The 19,899-nt window shown below is 40.0% G+C and overlaps 1 protein-coding gene across 3 annotated transcripts; it reads left to right on the forward strand.

Annotated features, from left to right (window-relative positions):
- Positions 1-5,099: 5,099 nt before the first annotated feature.
- On the forward strand, positions 5,100-12,113 carry lrrc18b (leucine rich repeat containing 18b). Of its 3 annotated transcripts, XM_047609484.1 has the most exons (4): positions 9,242-9,422; positions 9,529-9,591; positions 9,737-10,005; positions 11,520-12,113. In XM_047609484.1, the coding sequence occupies exons 3-4, from the start codon at positions 9,745-9,747 to the stop codon at positions 11,934-11,936; spliced, it is 678 nt and encodes a 225-aa protein (XP_047465440.1). In that variant the 5' UTR covers positions 9,242-9,422; positions 9,529-9,591; positions 9,737-9,744; the 3' UTR covers positions 11,937-12,113. The 3 variants fall into 3 exon arrangements, with proteins under 3 accessions (XP_047465441.1, XP_047465440.1, XP_047465439.1); XM_047609485.1 differs by lacking the exons at positions 9,242-9,422; positions 9,529-9,591 and adding an exon at positions 5,100-5,179; XM_047609483.1 differs by lacking the exon at positions 9,529-9,591 and having other exon boundaries at positions 9,243-9,422.
- Positions 12,114-19,899: the final 7,786 nt, after the last annotated feature.

Genomic DNA, 19,899 nt, shown 5'->3' on the forward strand with positions numbered 1-19,899 from the left:
TATCGCGATATATCGATATTTTTTGCCTACACTCTTATAAACTGCAGTACATTGCAGAATAAGTGCAAGATATTTAAAGTTCCAGGTGTTGTAGAAAAACGGGCAAAAAACACACTCAGAGGTAATTTTCTGACCTTTTTATAGTCAAAATGAGAAAAGTTCAGGTGGACATTTTGAGGCTTATAGGTGGTTTATACTTCTGTGTTAAGGTGACGCAGAGGCTATGGCGAGGCTAGGCTAGGCTACATATAGCCTGGGTGGACCTTGCAGCGTAGCTGATTTGCACCTCGACAGAAATGGAGCTACACAAAATTTCAACAAAATTTGCCCAAATTTCGTGAAAGTTTCAGTCGTCATTGTTGAAAGTGAAGCAGGAAGTGGAAGTAGAAATAAAAATGAACCTGACTGGAAAAAAAGACATGGTGCAGACTAGCGTTTTGGTGGCGTTGTTACTGAGTGAGCCAGACTGACAAGAGCACAAGTATAAATGACTAGCGTTTAGCTCAAAGTTGTCGTACCATTACAGATCATGTGAAAGTCATTTTGCATGGCAAACATCAACGTTCCTATATAGACATGTTAAAAAGGACATTTGTGGTTCTATTGGCAGACATAAGTCATCTGGTTTTATTTAAATTAACTGCCCTCAATATGATTTTCTTGACCAAAAAGGCTCTTATGCTATGGTGGCTTTTAAAATGTCTTGGCTCCTGAAATGCTATATGTCCTGTATTAAAGATCCTTCATCTGCTGCGCATATTCTGGTACACTACAGCACATATAAACTAAATATTAACTCCACAGTGAGGGATCCTAGAAAACTGTGGTCGTCAAGTTTCCACATTTTACATAATGCATTTGGTGTTAGGTATCAGTAAAAGCAGCGCCGTGGATAAAGGCTCAGATTTTTGCTTCCCTGTTTGGATAAAAAGCAGACTTGTGAGGGGTGCAAACGTTAGCAGGCGGGATGGGTGTCAGCCACTCTTGTGGTGGTGAAAGAGCTGTAATGAGAGAGGGGGAGATTAAATGTTAAGTTTAGTCAACTTGCAGCTGCCACATTATTTTCAAAAAGGAAAAGAGAGGACGTTCACTGTGTTACGGGAGACAAAAGGAACCCCAGAGGTCTTATAAAAATGTCTCACCCACAAAGAAAACACATGGAGTTGACAACACGATAGGTCAGTAGATGACTTGCTTCGGAGGGATGTAGTCCAGCGATAACAAAATATAATGAGTAAGGAAAATAAATGATGGTAGAATTGTTGAAAGGGGAAAGAGAAGATGGCATTAAGAAGGTATTTCAGAAACTAAAGCAGATTCTAAGGGACAAAGTTAAGCTAGGTTCTTGTTTGGTTCTTTTCTGAGAACAAACCATACGGGCGTTGGAGACGCTTCCCTAAAAAGAAGCAACTGATGTCACCGGTAAAACAGCCAAAACAAAGCCTATTGTTGAAGCTCAAGCTGTTGTGTGTGTCTGTGCTCGTTCTGTCCCCTGCATGCCATAATCTCTCCATAGACTTACAATGCATAGTAAACACACGGTCCACAACCATAATATCCTGTGTGGTTACAGTTGTGCAGTGGCCTCAGGACAAAAACACAGAATAATGAAAGACTTCAGCTAACGGAAATCACAGGAAGGAGGAATTAGTTTAAGGCTCCAAAGTATAAGCATCATCCAGTCTCCAGATCGGTCAGTCGGTGCTGGATGATCCCGTCTGTAAGTACAAGACATAAGGGCCTTGAACCAGGGCCGCTGTGACCGTGCCCAAGTTGATTGATTTACATGAAAACACAAAAGAATAATCTGGTAGTAGCGCAAGACTCCCTAAGGAGAAGCAAACCTCTGCCTCAAAAGAAGCAGTTAACTGCCCCGTGGGTTACAAATTAACCCCGATTTCTCAGTGTCCTCCGAGTCCAGCCAGTTTAAAAATACACACTGTGTTATTCTGCTCATAAATTTGGAAGGAGACTGCTTGTGTTCTAAGTTCCTATGGGGTGACTAAGAAGGAAAACATCAGGAAAAAAGATTTTAACTGCTCGTGCTCACAAAGTAGTTCTCAAAATGGGAAGGAGAGCACGCTATATGCCCACACATACACTGCATTTGGATACTGGCTTGTTATTTTACAAAAATATATTGAAGATACAGTTATATATCAATATGGACTTTAAGTGCAGACTCTTAAAGGTTTAGGAGGATTTAGTGTAGCCACTCCTTTTTCAAGGGGCCAAAAGTAATTGGACAGTTGACGCATTTCATGGACTGCATGGGCCACCCCCTCATTAGTCCTTCATCATTTAAAAAGGTAAAAGATCTAGTGTTGATTCCAGTCGTGACATTTTTATTTGGAAGCTGTTGCTGTGAACCCACAACATGCGACCACATCTCAGTGAAAGTCGGACCATCCTTAGGCTGCAAAAAAAAAAGAAGAAATCCATCAGAGAGATAGCAGGAATGTTAGGAGTGGCCATATCAACACGTGTGGTACATTCTAGGGGGGAAAAGAGCTCACTGGTGAGATCAGGAACTTAATTTCAAATCCAGTGTGATGACTTGCAAAGCCCAAATCATGACGATTGTGTCACTGTCCAAATATTTCTAGGCCTAACTGTACATCTGTCAGTTCAGAGGATTTTGTGTATTAAAAATAACAGCTTTTACATATTCAACACAGGCTATATTTGACAGTAACTGCCGAGACATTTCACAGAGAGATTTATTAGTCGGCAGCAAGTGTTATTATTCACTCTGCTGTTGTGTGGAACTGCACGCCAAGCAGGACTAATGGGAAACAGGCAGTCAGACTCAGGCTCGCCAGCCGACTGCCTGTCACCCCCTCTCTGGGCTCCCGACAACGATGACATCATACTACGGCGACTTACAAGATTAGAAGCTTGTGAGAAAAAGCGATGGGGGGTGCAAAGCTGTAAATGATGAAGCCAATGAAGTCAGGACTTTCATCTGGTGTTTTTGGGCAGCTGTCAGCTCGCCATGGATGTACTGCTCAAGTGAACTTTTTATATTAAGGGTTCAAAACAATGAGCTAAATGACACTAAAAGGCACTGTAATAAGAATTCACTGTAAAAAGGTTTTTTGTGACCATGGACAGACTGAATGCATTAGTGCCACGTCCAACTCTGTTTTAGTTTCTCATTTGGTCTTTTTGTTGTAATTTTTACGCCCCCATCCAAGAAAAAAATAATTACATTGACTTAAAACAAATGAAAGTTATATGAGTTTCCAGTGGGCACCACCCACAAACATTCCTAGTAAAGAGCTACATTCCCCACTATTCATTCAGAACTACAGAAGTGGGTGATGTACCTTAACAACTGAGAACTGTCACAGACATTTTGCACCTACATGTGTTTGTAATCATTTGATTGGCTTTGATTGAAGATACAATATGTGAAAAGACCTCCCTGAGAGGACGGCCTTACCAGAAAAATTAAAATTATGCATCCGCTGACAGGGGTATTACTGCCTTAAAATTATGTGGTGTTTACAGTGTTCACGATGAAAACTCTCAGAGCCGTATATTAGAGAGAGTCTGGCCAACTCATATCATGGGCGCCATGTTAGATACATTGGAGGGAAGATTCTACAGTGTAACGCCTATGTGCTATGTTGAAATAAATTTCTTACTTTCACCATTAACAGACCTATAAATGATATTGCCAACGTCTGTCAATATGTAAAAGGCCCTCACTTAAACATCCCAGCATCTACTTACCTTAAATATCTTAAATGAGCCTGTAAAATGCTTTGCAGACCAATCGCTTCAGTCATAGAGCTATGTTTTGAATTTTGAATCACACAAACGTCTGTATCTCCGAATCTCTGTGTTTCATCTTTATTGATGCAAAACAATCAATTCAAAAAATTGAGATCGAGAAGAAGCTGCAAATAATGTAGCGTAAACATATTGCTACCAAGGCGGACCAATCACATCTCTTGTGGTCTGTGTCTCCGTGCACATAGTTACATTTCTGGCTACGGCGCCATGACCTATGCAGGGTCTGAGTATGGTCTGCGATGCCACCATAGCTACAGCATCATCACATAGTCTAAACTGCCTATTAGCCTCAGTCGTTTCTTGATGCTAACGAGCGTACAGAGAAACTATTGCACAGCCCATGTTTGAATCTGGGACTTGAAAACGTCATTTTATTCATGTGGTTCACTCGGAGGTTGGCGTTTGTTCATCCCGCAGTGACTACACAAAGACAACTTGAGTCAAAAATCTATCAGTGTTTTGCAATTTACAGTTTTACAGCAATGAAAAAGCAAAGGATCTTTCGTGTCGTTTTACAAAATAAGCATCCTTAAAGCTTGATAAAGCCATCTCCACTAGAAAGTAAATTAAACGAGTGCAATGACTAATTATTACTTTTTGGCTCATGATTCATAAATCATTTCTGAGACAAGTGCGTGTAAACAGTGCCAGCCAACTAATCCTGACCCAGTCATTCCCTTCCTTCCATATATGACTGATTGATTTAAACACCCAGATATGCTTCCTCACACCGACGAGTTTTGTCATGTTAAGCTTTCTTGAATGAAACGTGAACAAACATTTACACAAAGGAAAGGAGCTCTTTGAACTGGCAGTCCACAAGCAAAGACAGCGCAACGGTCCCAGAGTTTAGGGGGAAGGAAAGCCACGGCCATTCAGATGTTAGGTAAACACATGAATGCCTCTGCCCCCGCGGTGCCAGCTTTCCTAAACATGTCCAGAAAGCGATCGCTCATCTGCGAAGAAAAGCAGCTTTACTCTGCTTTGGATTAGAAGGCCTAAACAGGAGACTTTAAAGAGGACAAATGTGTAGATGTATGCAGGAAAGTCTGGATGTGTCTCATGTTGGGTGGGAAGCATTCTCTAGACACCATATAGGTGTTAACTCAACTCAGCTCAAATGTATTTTACTTTCCATTGAAAGTGTTGGAACTGTTTCTCCTCTATTAATGGAAAACTACCTTTCCTCAGCAGTTTTAAAGGGAATTGAAAACATGACACCACGACGAAACTGAGAAGTGCTTGACCATGATTCACTGCCAAGCGTGCCATGTGATCCTTTGTGAATTGGATGGAAGAGTTCCTTTTTCGGTCGTCCTTCTAGTGTCTTGCACGAGGGCACTTCAGAAACGGACTACACAAAAGCAAAGCGATTCAGGTAATAAGCTAGAGGAGGAAACATCTGGCACATTAATTATGAATGTAGAAGTGAATGACGGCACGCTTAAACACTCATAGTGTGCACAAGCCACTGTGGAAGTTAACACGAATGTGCGTGAAAATGTGGTCAAGCAGCTGCGAAAGAGGACAGGAAGGAAGGAAATGAGCCACTGAAAAAGAGGAAATCCTTGCTAGAATGTCAGTAAAAGAAAGGATGATGACTTGTGGTATGTGACGCAAATGCTGTGTCTGTATCTGTTTTATTTGATGTGTGTGATCTTGTCTCTAACCCATATTTTGATGTCTACGCTATGTTGTGTTTTATCAGTCTGCTCTTACACGCTATGATTGACTAATCTGTTCCTTGACTGGCCCAAGTCTACTTGAAGATCCTCTATTCAGGATTCACAAGCAGTATACATTTAATACATGGTTTTTAACTCACAACAAGGTATTTTCAAGCAAGTTTACGTAACTTCTGTAGTATTTATTGACTTAAAATATATATAAATTGGTCAGGAACAGTTAAGAACTATCCTGTACTATTGCAACTGTGTTGTACTTCATTGGCGTTCATAGTTCTTACACTAGCTCCTGCCCATGGACGTCCACAAAAGGCACTGTAACTGATGGCCAAACCATTTGCTTTATCAAGTACCAGATAAAGTCCTACAACAGTACCACATAACGGTGGTTAGAAGTAGTTTGCCTCACAGGAAGAAGGGTCCCTCTGTGCCTTTGTGGGTTTTTTTCTTGGATATAAACTGGTTATTTAACATTGGCCGTAGGTGTGAATGTGATTGGCTGTCGGTTTGTGTGAGCCCTGTGATGGACTAGCAACCTGTCCAGGATGTACACTGACCCCGGCCTCCAACAACCTACAGGATAAATGGTTATATGTAGATACACCATGTTTTTTATGGTCTCTTGTCAACAAAACCTTTAATTTATAACTCTGTTGAAATCAAATTCAGAGGTTTTTGGGATATGGACTTCTGAGGGTGTCCTGTCATGGCTGGCACCCGGACTGATGGGGGAGTCTTTGGGATGTGTAGGAATATTTTTCAGTTTTTCTGAGTTTGGGTTGGTGGTACATGTCTTAACATGTCTTAACATGTCTTTTATTAGTGAACAACACAAATAGCTTCATATGCTACGTACCCTTTCCATGCCATATTCTCCGTCGGGTTAAATTGAGCACAGAGCAGATGTGTGTGGAGGGTCTGGGAGGTTAGGGAGGAAGACTTGGTTTTGGGATAACATAGTATAAACACTATATGGGAAACCCTGAAGATTTGAAGCCAATAGCATAACCGTAGAATTTCACAAACAAACGATAAACAGTCTGTGTTAGATTGTGTGTTAAAGCCAACACCATCATCTCAGACTCCAACCACCCCAACCATGGCCTCCAGGAAGAGGTTCCACAGTGTCCGGAGCAAAACAGCCATGTTCTGTAACAGTTTCATCCCACAAGCTTTCAGACTCCTCCTGAGCTATGTATAGAGATTTTTTTTCTATGCAGATTTTTTTTTTATATGTGTTTAGCTGTGAGTCAGTGTAGCTCATGACAGCATTCTAGTGTGCACTGCTGGTGTATATCTGGAATGACTAACCCGCAGTTTGGGCTTCAGCATTTCCGTTTTAGTATTTCTGGCAGTTTCTCCATCTCTGCAGTTTTCGGGTTGATTCTTTTTTTTTTTTTTTTTTTGATCAATAAAGAACATTTAGATTTATATTTAACATTTAGATTTAACATTTAACAATTATATTTAACATTTACATGTAGATTAAACAATTACATTTAGATTTAACATTTAGTAAATTTGATACAAAAGTTCGCACCTCGTTTTTTTAGTATTTTGGAGCTAAGTGTAGAAAACATTACATGTTCATTTTAACATGCGCAACTTTACAAACGGCGCCCCATAGTTGTGTCACAGAATGCTGTTTTAAGGTGTTTTAGGCATAAACTTGACCAAGAATGGGAGCTGCTTGAATGTTTGTTCCGACATTTTCACACAGGTATCTTACTGTCATCTTACTATCACCCTCCACTTAAACTGTTTAACCCTGCTGCTTGCAGTAACCTGCAAACTCTCCCGCTTTCTGTCACGCTCGCAAATGAGCATGCGTAGACACACAGACGCTCTGACTCCGCTCACGTTTCTAATAATTACATGGAATCTGAGCTCCTGTTTGCACTCAGCTGGGCCAGCATCATTTCCTCCAGTGCAAGCACATCTCTTGACCTGAATTTCACACGCCACAGGGAAATGACTCAGGGTAATAGACTGGATTCTCCTGCTGCTTGGGGAGACTAAAACAATATATGAGTAAATACAATAGAAAAATTATATTTTTTGGGGGGGGGGGTTAAACAGTGGTTGACTTGGTCTGTAGTTTAACATTATAAAGAATTTGGAATTTTGTGGCCACTTTTTCATGACCTACAATATCATAGCTTCTTTTACTTTGCACAGTAATCTGTTATTATATTTACTGCCATTAGTCACATGCATTTATGCTTACCCTTGTTGCTCCTGCTCTGTGACATGTAGATAAGTTAATAGAGTGCCTCTGTTCCTCATTTCTCTGTTCAGTGATTAATATTTTGAAACAGAAGAAGACTTAGAAAGTTAGTAGTAACAATGATGGTGGCTTCCAGGAGTCAAAAACAAAAGTCTGGCTCCAACATCGAGTCATTCTCCACAGAACTCCCTGTTAAAATAATGCAAAAATAAACAAGTTTTACATATACATATTTACAGCCCATTTACCTCTGAGGCCTTGTATCTTCCTCCTTCAGGGATTGGACCTGTGTTTCCCTTGTTATTAGTTACTTGTAGCTTTATATATCTGTTGACTTGGCTGCCTTGGCAAATCCTTTGTCAGCTACCCTGTTGCCATAGAAGTAGTGGTTCTGGTTAGAAGAATTCTGTAAGTTTTAGATTAAGTTTTGGTTTAATCTTATTTATTTAACTGCATAAAAAACAAGTTTCTTATCTTTACCTTAGAGGAGCTGGGATGTAGCAGAGTAAATCTACAGTAGTCTTCTTATATATTGTATTTACATATCTTAATAGCAGGGATCCCAGAGAGAGCTGATCGGGATTTCTACAGAAACACCGCCACCTGCTGACCAGCCGAAGTTACTGTGTGGTATTCACATCAAGTCGGAATGCACCATCTGAAATTCACAAGGCTAAATTTAGACGGGGCTCGGCTGTGTAATGTTCACGTTGCAACTACAGTACGTGATAACTTACTGCTGACTCTGTGTCTGTGCATGTTGGTGAGGAATCAGAGTGTGTCTCGCGTATCATGTCAAAGCTCGGGAAATGGGTCAGACAGGCAACCAGTAAGGTCACGTTTCTGTCCCATGTTTGGCCATTCACATTTGTTATCACTGAATCTGAGCAGTTTACTGTAAACGCTGTTTCGTGTTGTCATTAAGTGTTTTATTCATGTGTCCTTCAGTGAGACTTTTGTTGCAATAAATTAAGTTTTTCATATGTAGTACATACACCTATCAGGGAAAACTTTCCCACAGAACATCATATTGTCACAAATGGTCAGTGCTATTTACTTACCCTGTCAGTGGTTTTATTGTTGTGGCTGATCGGTGTGTACGATCAATTTTCTCAAGGGAACCATCTCCCAGTTACCAGCTCCCATGTGCATTTCTATTTTCCCCATTGCATATAAAGAATATAAAGAAGAACATGGCCACTATTTTGAAGTACTTTTTTTTTTTGAGTTTCTTAAGGCAGGGCCAGATATTTGAATGCTGTTCGAAAAGGGGAAACTATAGCATTTAATGAGAATGATCAGCGATACAATTTGATAAACAACCATAACAAATGTCTAATCTTACTAGACAGAGAAATCATCGTGCTATGGAAGGAAGTTACATATTTGGTTGCAGTCATTTCTAAATTTATTTACCTTTATTTGATTTGGAATAATTCTGGAAACTGGTTGCCGTCATTTTTCAAAATAGCTTCCAAATACAGACACCAGAGGAGCAAAGAGCACTGCTGCTGTGGCTGGAGGCCGGTCGCAGCTACTAAGCAGACTCAGGCCCGACAGCAGTTGCCAGGGAACGAATGAAAACAAATGTCATGTCCCTGCAGTCTGAGCAGCTTTATTTACGACTATCCTCTGGGGCCGGAGAGCTGTTGTTGCCCTTTGTCTCTTTCCTGGCTTTTGAGCTGAAGCTGGCAGCCACATTAATGCGGGTAAGACATCAAATCAAAACCAAAGATCTTTGTTAAAACCCAATCATTCACCTTAACGGTTGTTCTGATTTTGAGTTCCACTTTTCCCACTCCTTCTCTGGGTCAGTTAATTTGCTTTGTCATGGAACAGCAGGTGATATTGTTACCTGCATTTTATCCAAGGAGAAAGGTAAAACTTGACTTGGTCTACAGTTACAGCTGACTGGGTAACACAATCTTGGAGGCAGGTTCCACTGTCACCTCTGTTGTCACAGCAAATTCCTGGCGACTGTTAACTACAGACCCATCATTGTCCTCTATCCATCTATCATTAGGCAGCATCATGGCCAAGGGAAAGAAAGGCAAAAGACAGAATAAAAGTAAGACGATCAACTTGAAAATGGCTCAGAACTGCGTGGAGCTGACGCTGGACGGCAAACGCCGGCTGGACCTCAGCTTCAAAGAGATCTCTGTGGTGCCCAAGTGCATCCAGACGCTGTGCGAAATGGATGAACTGGACCTGAGCAGGAACCTGATCACAAAGATTCCAGATTTTATTGACTCCTTCATCACCATCCGCGTTTTGGATCTGCACAGCAACTACGTGAGTATGGCGAAGTTTGATTCAATAAGCCTCTTTATAGCTGTCAGCGACTAAACATTTGAAAGCCGGTTAAGTAAACAGGTGGACAACATGCATGAACAATAGTTTTATGATGTGAAGTCATGCTTTAAAGTATTTCTGAGACTCTCCACAACTTTACAGCTGATTTCTTGTGATTGTTTTGTCATAAAAGTGATTCTTCTTTGGTAAAACTCGAAAACAAGAACCTCAAAGAAGTGACAAGAAATCACAGTGCTTGTCAAAGATAACGATTCCGGATCAAAAACTGTATCAGTCTAAGGTTGACAGGCCTTAAGACTGCATTGGCTGTTGCCAGTTCACTAACTGGCCTTCCTTGGACCACTTGTTGTAGCTACAAACAACTACATACTGAGAGCACCTTACAGTACCTTGCGTTATAGCCATGCTTCTGTTTTCAGTGTTAACCAGACCTTTACACTTTCTGTTCACTTCCTGCCCAGACCCCCTCCCCCATAATAAACATTTTCACTTTACTATCAGTGGTTTTTAATGTCGTAGCTTCTTAAGTGAATACGGAAAACTTAAAAGTTTTTGCTTACCTTTCAAGATTTTTGGTACAATGCCTCAAATCATCAGTGGGTTTTCATACAAGTCCTGAAATTAGACAAATAGAAGCCGATGACACAGAAAGATCGTACTTATGCATTTAAAATAAATCTTTAGTACATTCATGCACATTTCAAAAGCATGTGAACTCTTGTTCTCAGTATTTGGTGTTGTCCCCTTTTTCCAATTACAACAACTAAATGTTTTTGGTAACTGCTGATCCATCATCTTCGAGGAATTGGCAGGGAGAGGTTTTTTTATGTGTTGACTTGGCTTCTACACTATGCTTCAGTCAAAAGTTAATTGAATTGAATTAGAAGGTGTGTCCAAACTTTTGCCTGTTAGTGTATAGTGTATATATTTTAAGGCATGGGTCTTGCACATTTTTCATATATACAAATGAATGTATACATTATTATTATAGTTTTGCACTCAATATTAAGTTATTCAGATAATACACAAGTGCAAATATAATTATTATTTTTTTTTTCTAACACATGCAACGTATACCTAATGTTAGCAGCTGCACTTTTAGCTTCTCTTCTGCTAATATCGCAGCATGTTTCTCGGATTTCACCTGAGGACTAAATAGACTCTTAGCCAGACCTATGCTTTAAGGGTTTATATTGCATTTTTTTTATGGTGCATATATTACTAACAAACACATTTGCAATGAATTCAGCAAAAACACCCCGACAGAGTTCTTCTGGCCCACTGAGTGTCAAAGGCCAGTTTGCCCAGTTCGCTGAATTGATTTATGTTACATGACTGTGTCCAGGTTATAGTGTTTAATGTCTAAAGTAGGATATCAAATACAGTAAGTTTATATTAGATTGTACATGCGCATGCTGTAGTGTAGAGACACAAAAGAGATGAGGACAGTGAAGAATATAAATTCTGTTAGCTGTTATGTCTCTTTATTACAGCTGGAGGAGCTCCCTGCAACTATTGGCCGCCTCCAGAACCTGCTGGTTTTAAACCTGTGTAACAACCGTCTGACAAGCCTCCCCTGTGAAATCGGCCTGCTGCAGAAACTCCAAACCCTCAAACTGGGTCTCAACCAGCTGGAAGCCCTCCCCGGCTCCATCGGTGCATTGAAGGAGCTCCGCAACATCGGCCTCTCTGACAACCGATTCACCCGTGTCCCAGGCTGCCTCGCGAGGCTGGACCAACTGGAGAATGTCAACCTCGACAGGAACCCCATCCTTACCGAGCACGATCCCAGCCAAATGTCAGTCACGGTAACGGAGAGCCTGTACCTGGTCAAAGAGAGCTTTCTGTGTGAGTTCTGCTTGAACAAGTGCCAAACTGAGAAAATGAAGATAGAGAATGTGCTGAACTAAAGGGACAAAATTCCTGGGCACTCTCAGCTTGGTGACCCAGGAAGAACGAGTGGTGCAATTTTAAATCATTATATGTATGTTATGTGACATTTTATAATTTACTGTGGTTTAAATTTAGCGCTACAGCTCCCTCTGCTGTTTTAACACCTAAATAAATCAAACTGATTTAAGCCTTCATAGACTGTACTGTGTTTATGTTATATTCACTACCAGTCAAAAGTTTGAACACATCTTCTCATTTAATGTTTTTCTTTATATTCATAATAGATTAGATTAGATTGTCACTGAAGGCATTAAAAGTCTGAATGTAGTGAACAATAAAGTTTAAATTAACTCAAAACATATTTTATATTTTATATTATTCAAAATAGCCACCCTTTGCTTTGATTACTGCTTTACATACATGCCAGGGTATATACAGGAGTTAATTTCAGTACCTTTTTAAGACTTTTTCAAGACTTCTCAATATTTTTTAATACCTCACCATCACTTCGAATTGTAACAATTTATATAGCAGCTGCAGGTGAAGCATCACAGGTAAAGTAACATGTATATCTAATATTTACTCCATAAAATTGTACTATTTTAAATAATATACAGCTTTGGACTTACAGACTTACTCCTTTAGCTTGCAAGCTAATGACATGCCGATGATGCTAAGTTAGCGCTGGCGTTACTAGCATTAGAAGTTATTCTAGTTAATTAGCACTGACCTGCAAAATATTAAATAATTAACTTGAGACGTAACATTGATCAAAATACATCACAAATTCTTTAGTCTTCTCCACATTGAGGGAAAGGTTGTGATGTCTTCACCATGTTTTTAGCTGCTTGACCTCCTCACGTATTGTTGTTGTCCTTCAAAAGGCCTACCATGGCTTGTTTACAGACAGCCTTTAACCATTCTGTGTCCTGCATTTGTGATCCTGCTTTTTATGGACTACACAGTATCAGACATGCGGCTGTATGTAGATCTTTCTGGAAAACCCAATTTCAAGCATACACCAGAAGATGGTGCTGACACCGGTAAGGGATGCCAATAGGCCAGGACAAAAGGTCCTAAGAAACAATGAACTTTGGTCACCCTTGTCCTCCTCTAATAATAGCACAGGGACTCTCTTGAGAAACAGCTGCATGGATCTTACTTTGTAGCAACAAAAGGACTAAAAATAGATGATGGTCCGACTAAACGCAAACTGCTGCTGTGGTTGCCATGCTGGTTCTGTGTGCCTTCAATAAATCCCCAACAGTGTCACCATCACACCTCCTCCTCCATGCTGCACGGTGGGGACCATTCATGTAGAGACCATCCTTCTTCACCTTCCACGGCAGTTGGAACCAAACATCTCAAATTTGTTCTCATCAGACCAAAGCACAGATTTCCACTGGTCTAATGTCCATTCCTTGTGTTTCCTGGTCCAAACAAATCTCTTCTGCTTGTTGCTTTTCTTTTCCTATTTGACTGTAAAGGCCTATTTGGCAACAAAAATAAGTTAATTAAATTGGTTTCCCTTTAAGACATTTTATCTTGTATAGTTATTCAAAGAAAACAGAAAGCTGATCCTCATCCACTAGAGATCAAATTTCATGCTGTGATCTGCGTGTATTGATGGTCTCTTTGGCCTAGAGGGCAGCATAGACTATGAAAGACCACCATCAGTGCTTTTGTCAGTGATCAAAAAGTAAACTGATCATTTAGGAGATTGTTGTCCAAAAAATGTACATCTGGAATCATTCTTATCTGATAACTGAGAATAAATGCAATTTTTGTTTATGTTTGAATTTAAACATTTGTAGTTGTAATTGTACCACTATGGGTTAAAATATGTCACTGTCATGTGTCAATTATAGGCATGTTTGACAGTTTGTGAAACATTATTACTGTGATTACAAAATATGTTCGCCATTTTCATTTATATAAACTCACACTTGCATGCCCAACATGACATGTGGAAGCCAGAGACAGCGTACCAAAGACAAACAACTAACAAAAGGTTGGATTAGGTTTAGCCGCAAAAACAACATGGTAACATTTAGGGAAACACTGATTTAAGGTTGTAGACGAACCACAAAAACAACCATGACATTGCTTACATTTATATAACTTGTCACAAAATAATAAGCTGTTCTTCCTTATCATCGTTACAATAATTAACATGGATATAATGTCATTGAATGGTCATTGATAAAGAAAATACTGACTACCGATTTGAAATGAGAAAAGAAAAGCAGCGCCCCTTATTAAAGCACAGTGTTTTATTGATGCATCCATCAACCCCAGCCTCCTCCCTGTGTGAAGCAGCTGTTTATTCCACACTTGCTACTGGATTGAAATCAATCTATCTTTTCTCACTTTGTTATTATCTGTCTATGTCTACACCAACAGTCGATACTATCTGAAAACAGGAAATAACCGCAGAGGGTTGTGTAGTTCAGCTTCTACCACATGGCTGAGCCGAAGAGTGCTGAGTCGGCAGGATTAAGATCTCCACAGATAGACTCATTAGGAGGAAAGCCCGCCTGGTATTGACTCAGCCATATTGTGATAGGGAGCAAAATTACAGTAAAACGTGGACCGGAAGACCACAGAAACTCACAATACTCTTTAGATGCCTCAAATAGATTTGACCAAACTGTTATTTAGGACAAAGAAACATGTTTCTAAAGGCTGGTTTAGATGATTGTTGTCTTTAACTTGTTGAGATTGATTGTCATTACCACATCATGGCAGAGCTGTCACAATACGAACTGTAAAAGCTGTTTTCCAACAACCAAAATTAAAAGCTGTGATTGTATTTACCGTATATTTTTATACACACTTCTGCTGCCTCTCTGTGATCGACCATCGTCGGGTTTGTAAGTGTGATCTTTATTTAAATGCAGCTTGGCGGAGACCTGGACACACACACACGCCGGCAGTGCTATTGAAAATCAATTCACACTCACAGATGTGTTGCCGGTTGTTCTGTTTCTTCTCTTTTTCTCTCATCCGTGCCATCACTCTCTCCACCCCCACTCTGTCAATCAACTGAACACACAGAGGCAGGGTGAATGAATGAAACTGAATTGCTGCGGAGGCAAAGCGATGTGGCCACAAATAGAATCCAATTAATTTGGACACACAGCCTTGGCTCCTTTATTGACTGAGGTTGATTGCACTTTGTTACAGTATAAGAAATTAAATCGGGAACCTAAAAAGTCCTCTCTATGAACTATAGGTTCTTCTACATCTCATCTCATCTTCCATACCGCTTAATCCTCACTAGGGTCGCGGGGGTTGCTGGAGCCTATCCCAGCTGGCAACGGGTGAGAGGCGGGGTTCACCCAACCTATCGCAGGGCTGGTTCTTCTACAACTAATTCATAATGATTGTACATTCATAGAAGTGACTTTATTCCTTTAGGGTTATATTTAGTTATGCATTTGGTAAAGGATGGTCCAGTACATCTTGAGATAGATTACGATTGCCGCTTACTTCTGGGTCACTTCACTTGGTTGGGACTCTTAAAAGCAGAAATTACTATTTTAACTTAAGCCGTGGGCAGATAGAGTGAAGTACGGGAAGACAGCAGCACCACCTTACCAGGCCAAACTCACATTTCCTGGTATGTTTAACATGCAGTTGATGACCAAAGTGGAGACAACATGTGTGTTCCTGTTTTTAAGTTGAATAAGACGGAAACGTTAACAGGAAAACTAATGTTGCCTAGTAGCAGTGGGGGGTTGTTGATCAAAGTTTGTGTTTTGTTTTGGCTTTTTTGTACGGGTCAGTGTAGACTGGCCTATGAAAGCACGATGACATTTTTCTGCTTTATGCAAGTATCCATCAACCTACGTTGAGTTCATACCTGTTCATACCAGTCCTAGATGCCCTTGTGCGATAGACCTTTTTCAAGGCACATGTCACAGGTGGATTAATGGTGGCCCAGTTAGACTAGATGTGCCAGTAATCTATGAAAGTAGACCAGCCTGGATAAAGACATGAATGAATGCAACTATCTAATGCACTTTTGCCACTGTGGCAGATCCCATAGGCAGGGTTTTAAGAAAACTGAGGTCCTAAAAAAGAACTTGCTATAGAGTTTACAAAGAACATTACATGATCTAAATATGCATTTCATATATTTGAGGAGCCAAAAAAAAAATAACAATAGCTTAATAGCTTTAAACAACGTCAGTGGGCAGTAGAATAAATGATCTCTTGAGCAGTAATAGAAACGAACAGAGATTCAGTCTTGCAATGAATAAAACCAAGATAACGTGACTTGTTGTTCTCAGAGCCATATATTAGGGAGAGTCTGGCCAACTCAAATCATGGGTGCCATGTTATGTTGAAATAAATTGCTTATTTTCGCCTTTAAAGGGCTTAAAAATGTTATTTCCAACTTAAATGAGCCCATAAAATGCTTTGTAGACCAATCGCCTCATCAGTCACGGAGCTGTGTTTACATTCTCCTCAGTCTCCCGTGTTCAGCCATCGCCGTTGAAAGTTTGAAATTACTCAGAAAAACGCTAAATACTCAGAAATAGTGAAAATTAAACTAGTCTTACTGTTATTTAGTCAATTAGTGTCAATTAAATTTCGTTATCTACATGGACATGAATTACATGCACAAATGGGTTTCACAGTATATATGTCAGTAGCTGCTTTAGTCTAGATAACTAGCTAGAGCATAAGGCTAGCACAAGGTTTGGGTGTGATCAGGCCAGCATGGGGACATAATGTTGATCATGTCTTGGACATGCTCTTCTTCTCTGACATCCACCACCTTCTCTTTTTCATGCATTTTCTTTATCAGTTGTCTGTCCAACTTGTTGATGTTGTTAAAGACCTTCACCGTTGGTCATATATATTGTGTTGGTAACAATTGAACAAACAAGTGATCGAGAAAGAGTTAAATACCTTGGCATTGTATTATATCTTAGAGGCACTAATGTAAAGTCATCAGTTACTTTTGTTATAGGAACACCTACACCACTGTTCCCAGCCACCTTATTTTGCATTTCCTTACGTAAGTCCACCACACATGAGGCTCACACATGTACTGCTGATTTCACCGACACCCACGCCACATGATTTGTGTTTTCAATACTTTAAAAAGTGCAGGACTTTTGCATATGAATGAACATCTGTTAGATCCTAGACCCTGCCAAACGGGTTCGCACCGCTGATAAATCCAGATAAAATTCTCTCTATTTTGAAGAACACCATGGTTTCTCCTGCATAATTCAGCTGCGTGCTGGTGCACTCGTAGGGATGAATTTTATATCAAGCAGCAATGATTTGGTTTGCTAGAGCTGAAAGGGGAGCCATTGTAGCCATGGAGATGGAAAGCGAAACGAGAAGTGTGGTGGGGTTGTGAATGTAACTCAGGTTATATGAATTCAGCGTCTCTGGCAGTGAGAAAGGATTAAATGAGATCTATGAAGTTATAAAGGATAGTTTGTAATAGCCCAGATAGAAAAGAATATCCGCATTCAGAAGAAAGTTCATGGCTTCTACGTCATGATCACCATTGGTGTAGCTTTATCTCAATGGAAAAGCCTAAAAGAAGAGGCTGTAGACCATATATGCTGTACGCACCAACTCAAACATATGTCAACACTGTCAAACATATGGTCCATGGGCCAAAAGTGGCCCACCAGATGGTCTAATCTGGGTCGCAGCAGGAATTTGGAAACTTTGAAAATTACATAGACAATTTTTTAATGAAAATAACTGCTATACCTAATTTGTGCACTCTTTTAGTCAGACCCAAATGCTCAAATTGCATTTATTTTTCTTTATGAAATTACCCTTTTTTTCTGAAGGATAGTTTATTAGATGTAAATAAAAAATGGAGTTGTCGTTATTATTATAGGTTATTTTGCTATTATCTTACTCATCCGCCCCGCTTGAGATCCAACTGGGTGGAATGTGGCCCCCAAATAAAATGAGTTTGACACCCCTGCACAGATCTGCAATGTGGCTTTAAATTAATTAATAAATTAAAATTTCCATAGAAAAAAAAAATAGAGGCTGCCAACATAATTTTTTTAAAGGAGCACTGGAAACATATTTTTATTGTTTATTTTTGAAAGCATGGGTTAGAACAGGGACTTAATACGATGAGCCCAATTGACAAAGATTGTACGGACAGATTTCATGCCATTCGAAAAAAAAAAGTCATGATTTACTACACTAAAAAAAAAAAAAAACTTGTTCGTGGAACGCAACAAAATTATGGAAATAATTTCCACCTAAATAAAATGCTGTTGTTTGTTAGGGTAAATGTAACACACTAACATAAGTTTGTTGGGCCATTTAAACTTATATGATATGATTATGAATTACTTAACTTAATACCCACTATGTCCTCATTGTTCATTTTCCTTACTTCTAAAAGCAGGGCCTCTCGTATCTGCATGGGTGTATGGGTAGGAGGGGCAGTACTTTGACTGTTGTCCTCTGGACACTCTTGCAACGCTTGAGCTTCCTGTAGTTAGCAAGTTTGTACCTCTTTTTTTTTTTAAATTAAATATTTTGGGACTTAGCCTTTAATTGAAAGGAATTGGGGAGGCAGAGAGAGGGGAAAAGAGCAGGACTTGAACCAGCAGCGAGGACCGTAGCCTGGGGTGGGTGCTCTACCCACTGAGGTAAACCCCACCCAGCAAGTCCGTACTTTCAGCTCACTTCGCCTTTAACTGATATAAAGAGGGGCAGGACTGATCAGGGATTTGCTCATAACGGCCACCTACTGCTCTGGAGTTGTAAGCAGAAGTGATTTGCAATCTTAACCCATCAGAATTAGGTTGTGTTAACATAAATTAATATCATAAATTTTATGAGTGTTGCATTTTATGCTAAAACTACATGATTTAGAACTGTTCAACCACAAAATAAGCTACATGTTAGACTTAGGTTAAGGTGACACACCCAGTTTGCTTTTTTTGAGTGTATGGTATTTGACAGCCAGTATGGGAAAAACTCTAAAACTACGCAGTTAGCTTTCCAATTATATTGACTAAAGGAACGGCATAAAAATGAGTGGAGGACTATGGACTCTACACTGTATAACCCTAGCTAACTCCATGCAGTGCAAATCATTAGACTACGGTAAGTGATCATAAATTAACTGAATTGTATTGTGCCATCAGATTAATGTGGTTATGCAAGGCGAGCGAGAGTAATAGATCATTTTGACTTTGTAAAAGTGGGTTGCAAGCCAAAAACATGTGGGCATCCCTGGGTTAGGACGTTAGAAACTGTAATACGTATATGTAAATAAAATAGAGGAAATGGGAAACAACTGCAACCTGGCAAAATGACTAAGACAATTCAAACAAAGAGAAAGATACCCAGTCAGACAGGCAGAAGGCTTCCATCCATATTGCATACACCACAGTCTGCTGTCCTGTCTGCTCTTCTCATAACCATTAGGGGATGAAGTCATGGCCCTGTGCTAATTGCCAGTGACAGAGTAGTGAGGGAGTGTAGTGGGGGCAGGGAGTGGGTTAGAGAAAGAAAGACAGCATCAGACAGACACACACACCTCATGGGAAAACACCTGTCTGCTTGGTGTCTTAAGTCAGTCACACCACTCTCTCAGTTTGATGTTCTTTTTCCTCATTAAAGGATGCGAGTCAACAGTTTCACTCACTCAACTGTTACTTATGAGAGAGAGGGTTTAATGAGCCAATCATCTTTACTAGGTCGTTCTTGGCGAACAAGCCAAAGAACCATTACAGTTCTCCAGAGGCTTTAATATGGTTTCTATCGGCATTCTGCTGCTTGCGCTGTACCATTTCCTCACTGAAGACACACACTAAGCAAAATATTTCACATATATTGTGCATTCGCCCAACCCCGCCGGTGTTATAACAGAAAATGTCCAATCGAAATCTGCTGTTAACACAGTTCCTGACAGAGTTCATGTCAGCGCTGCCCCCGACCGACGCTCGTCGCAGCGGTCTAGTCACTGGT

The sequence above is a fragment of the Mugil cephalus genome, chromosome 16 (assembly GCF_022458985.1).
Source record: "Mugil cephalus isolate CIBA_MC_2020 chromosome 16, CIBA_Mcephalus_1.1, whole genome shotgun sequence".
Taxonomy (NCBI): domain Eukaryota; kingdom Metazoa; phylum Chordata; class Actinopteri; order Mugiliformes; family Mugilidae; genus Mugil; species Mugil cephalus.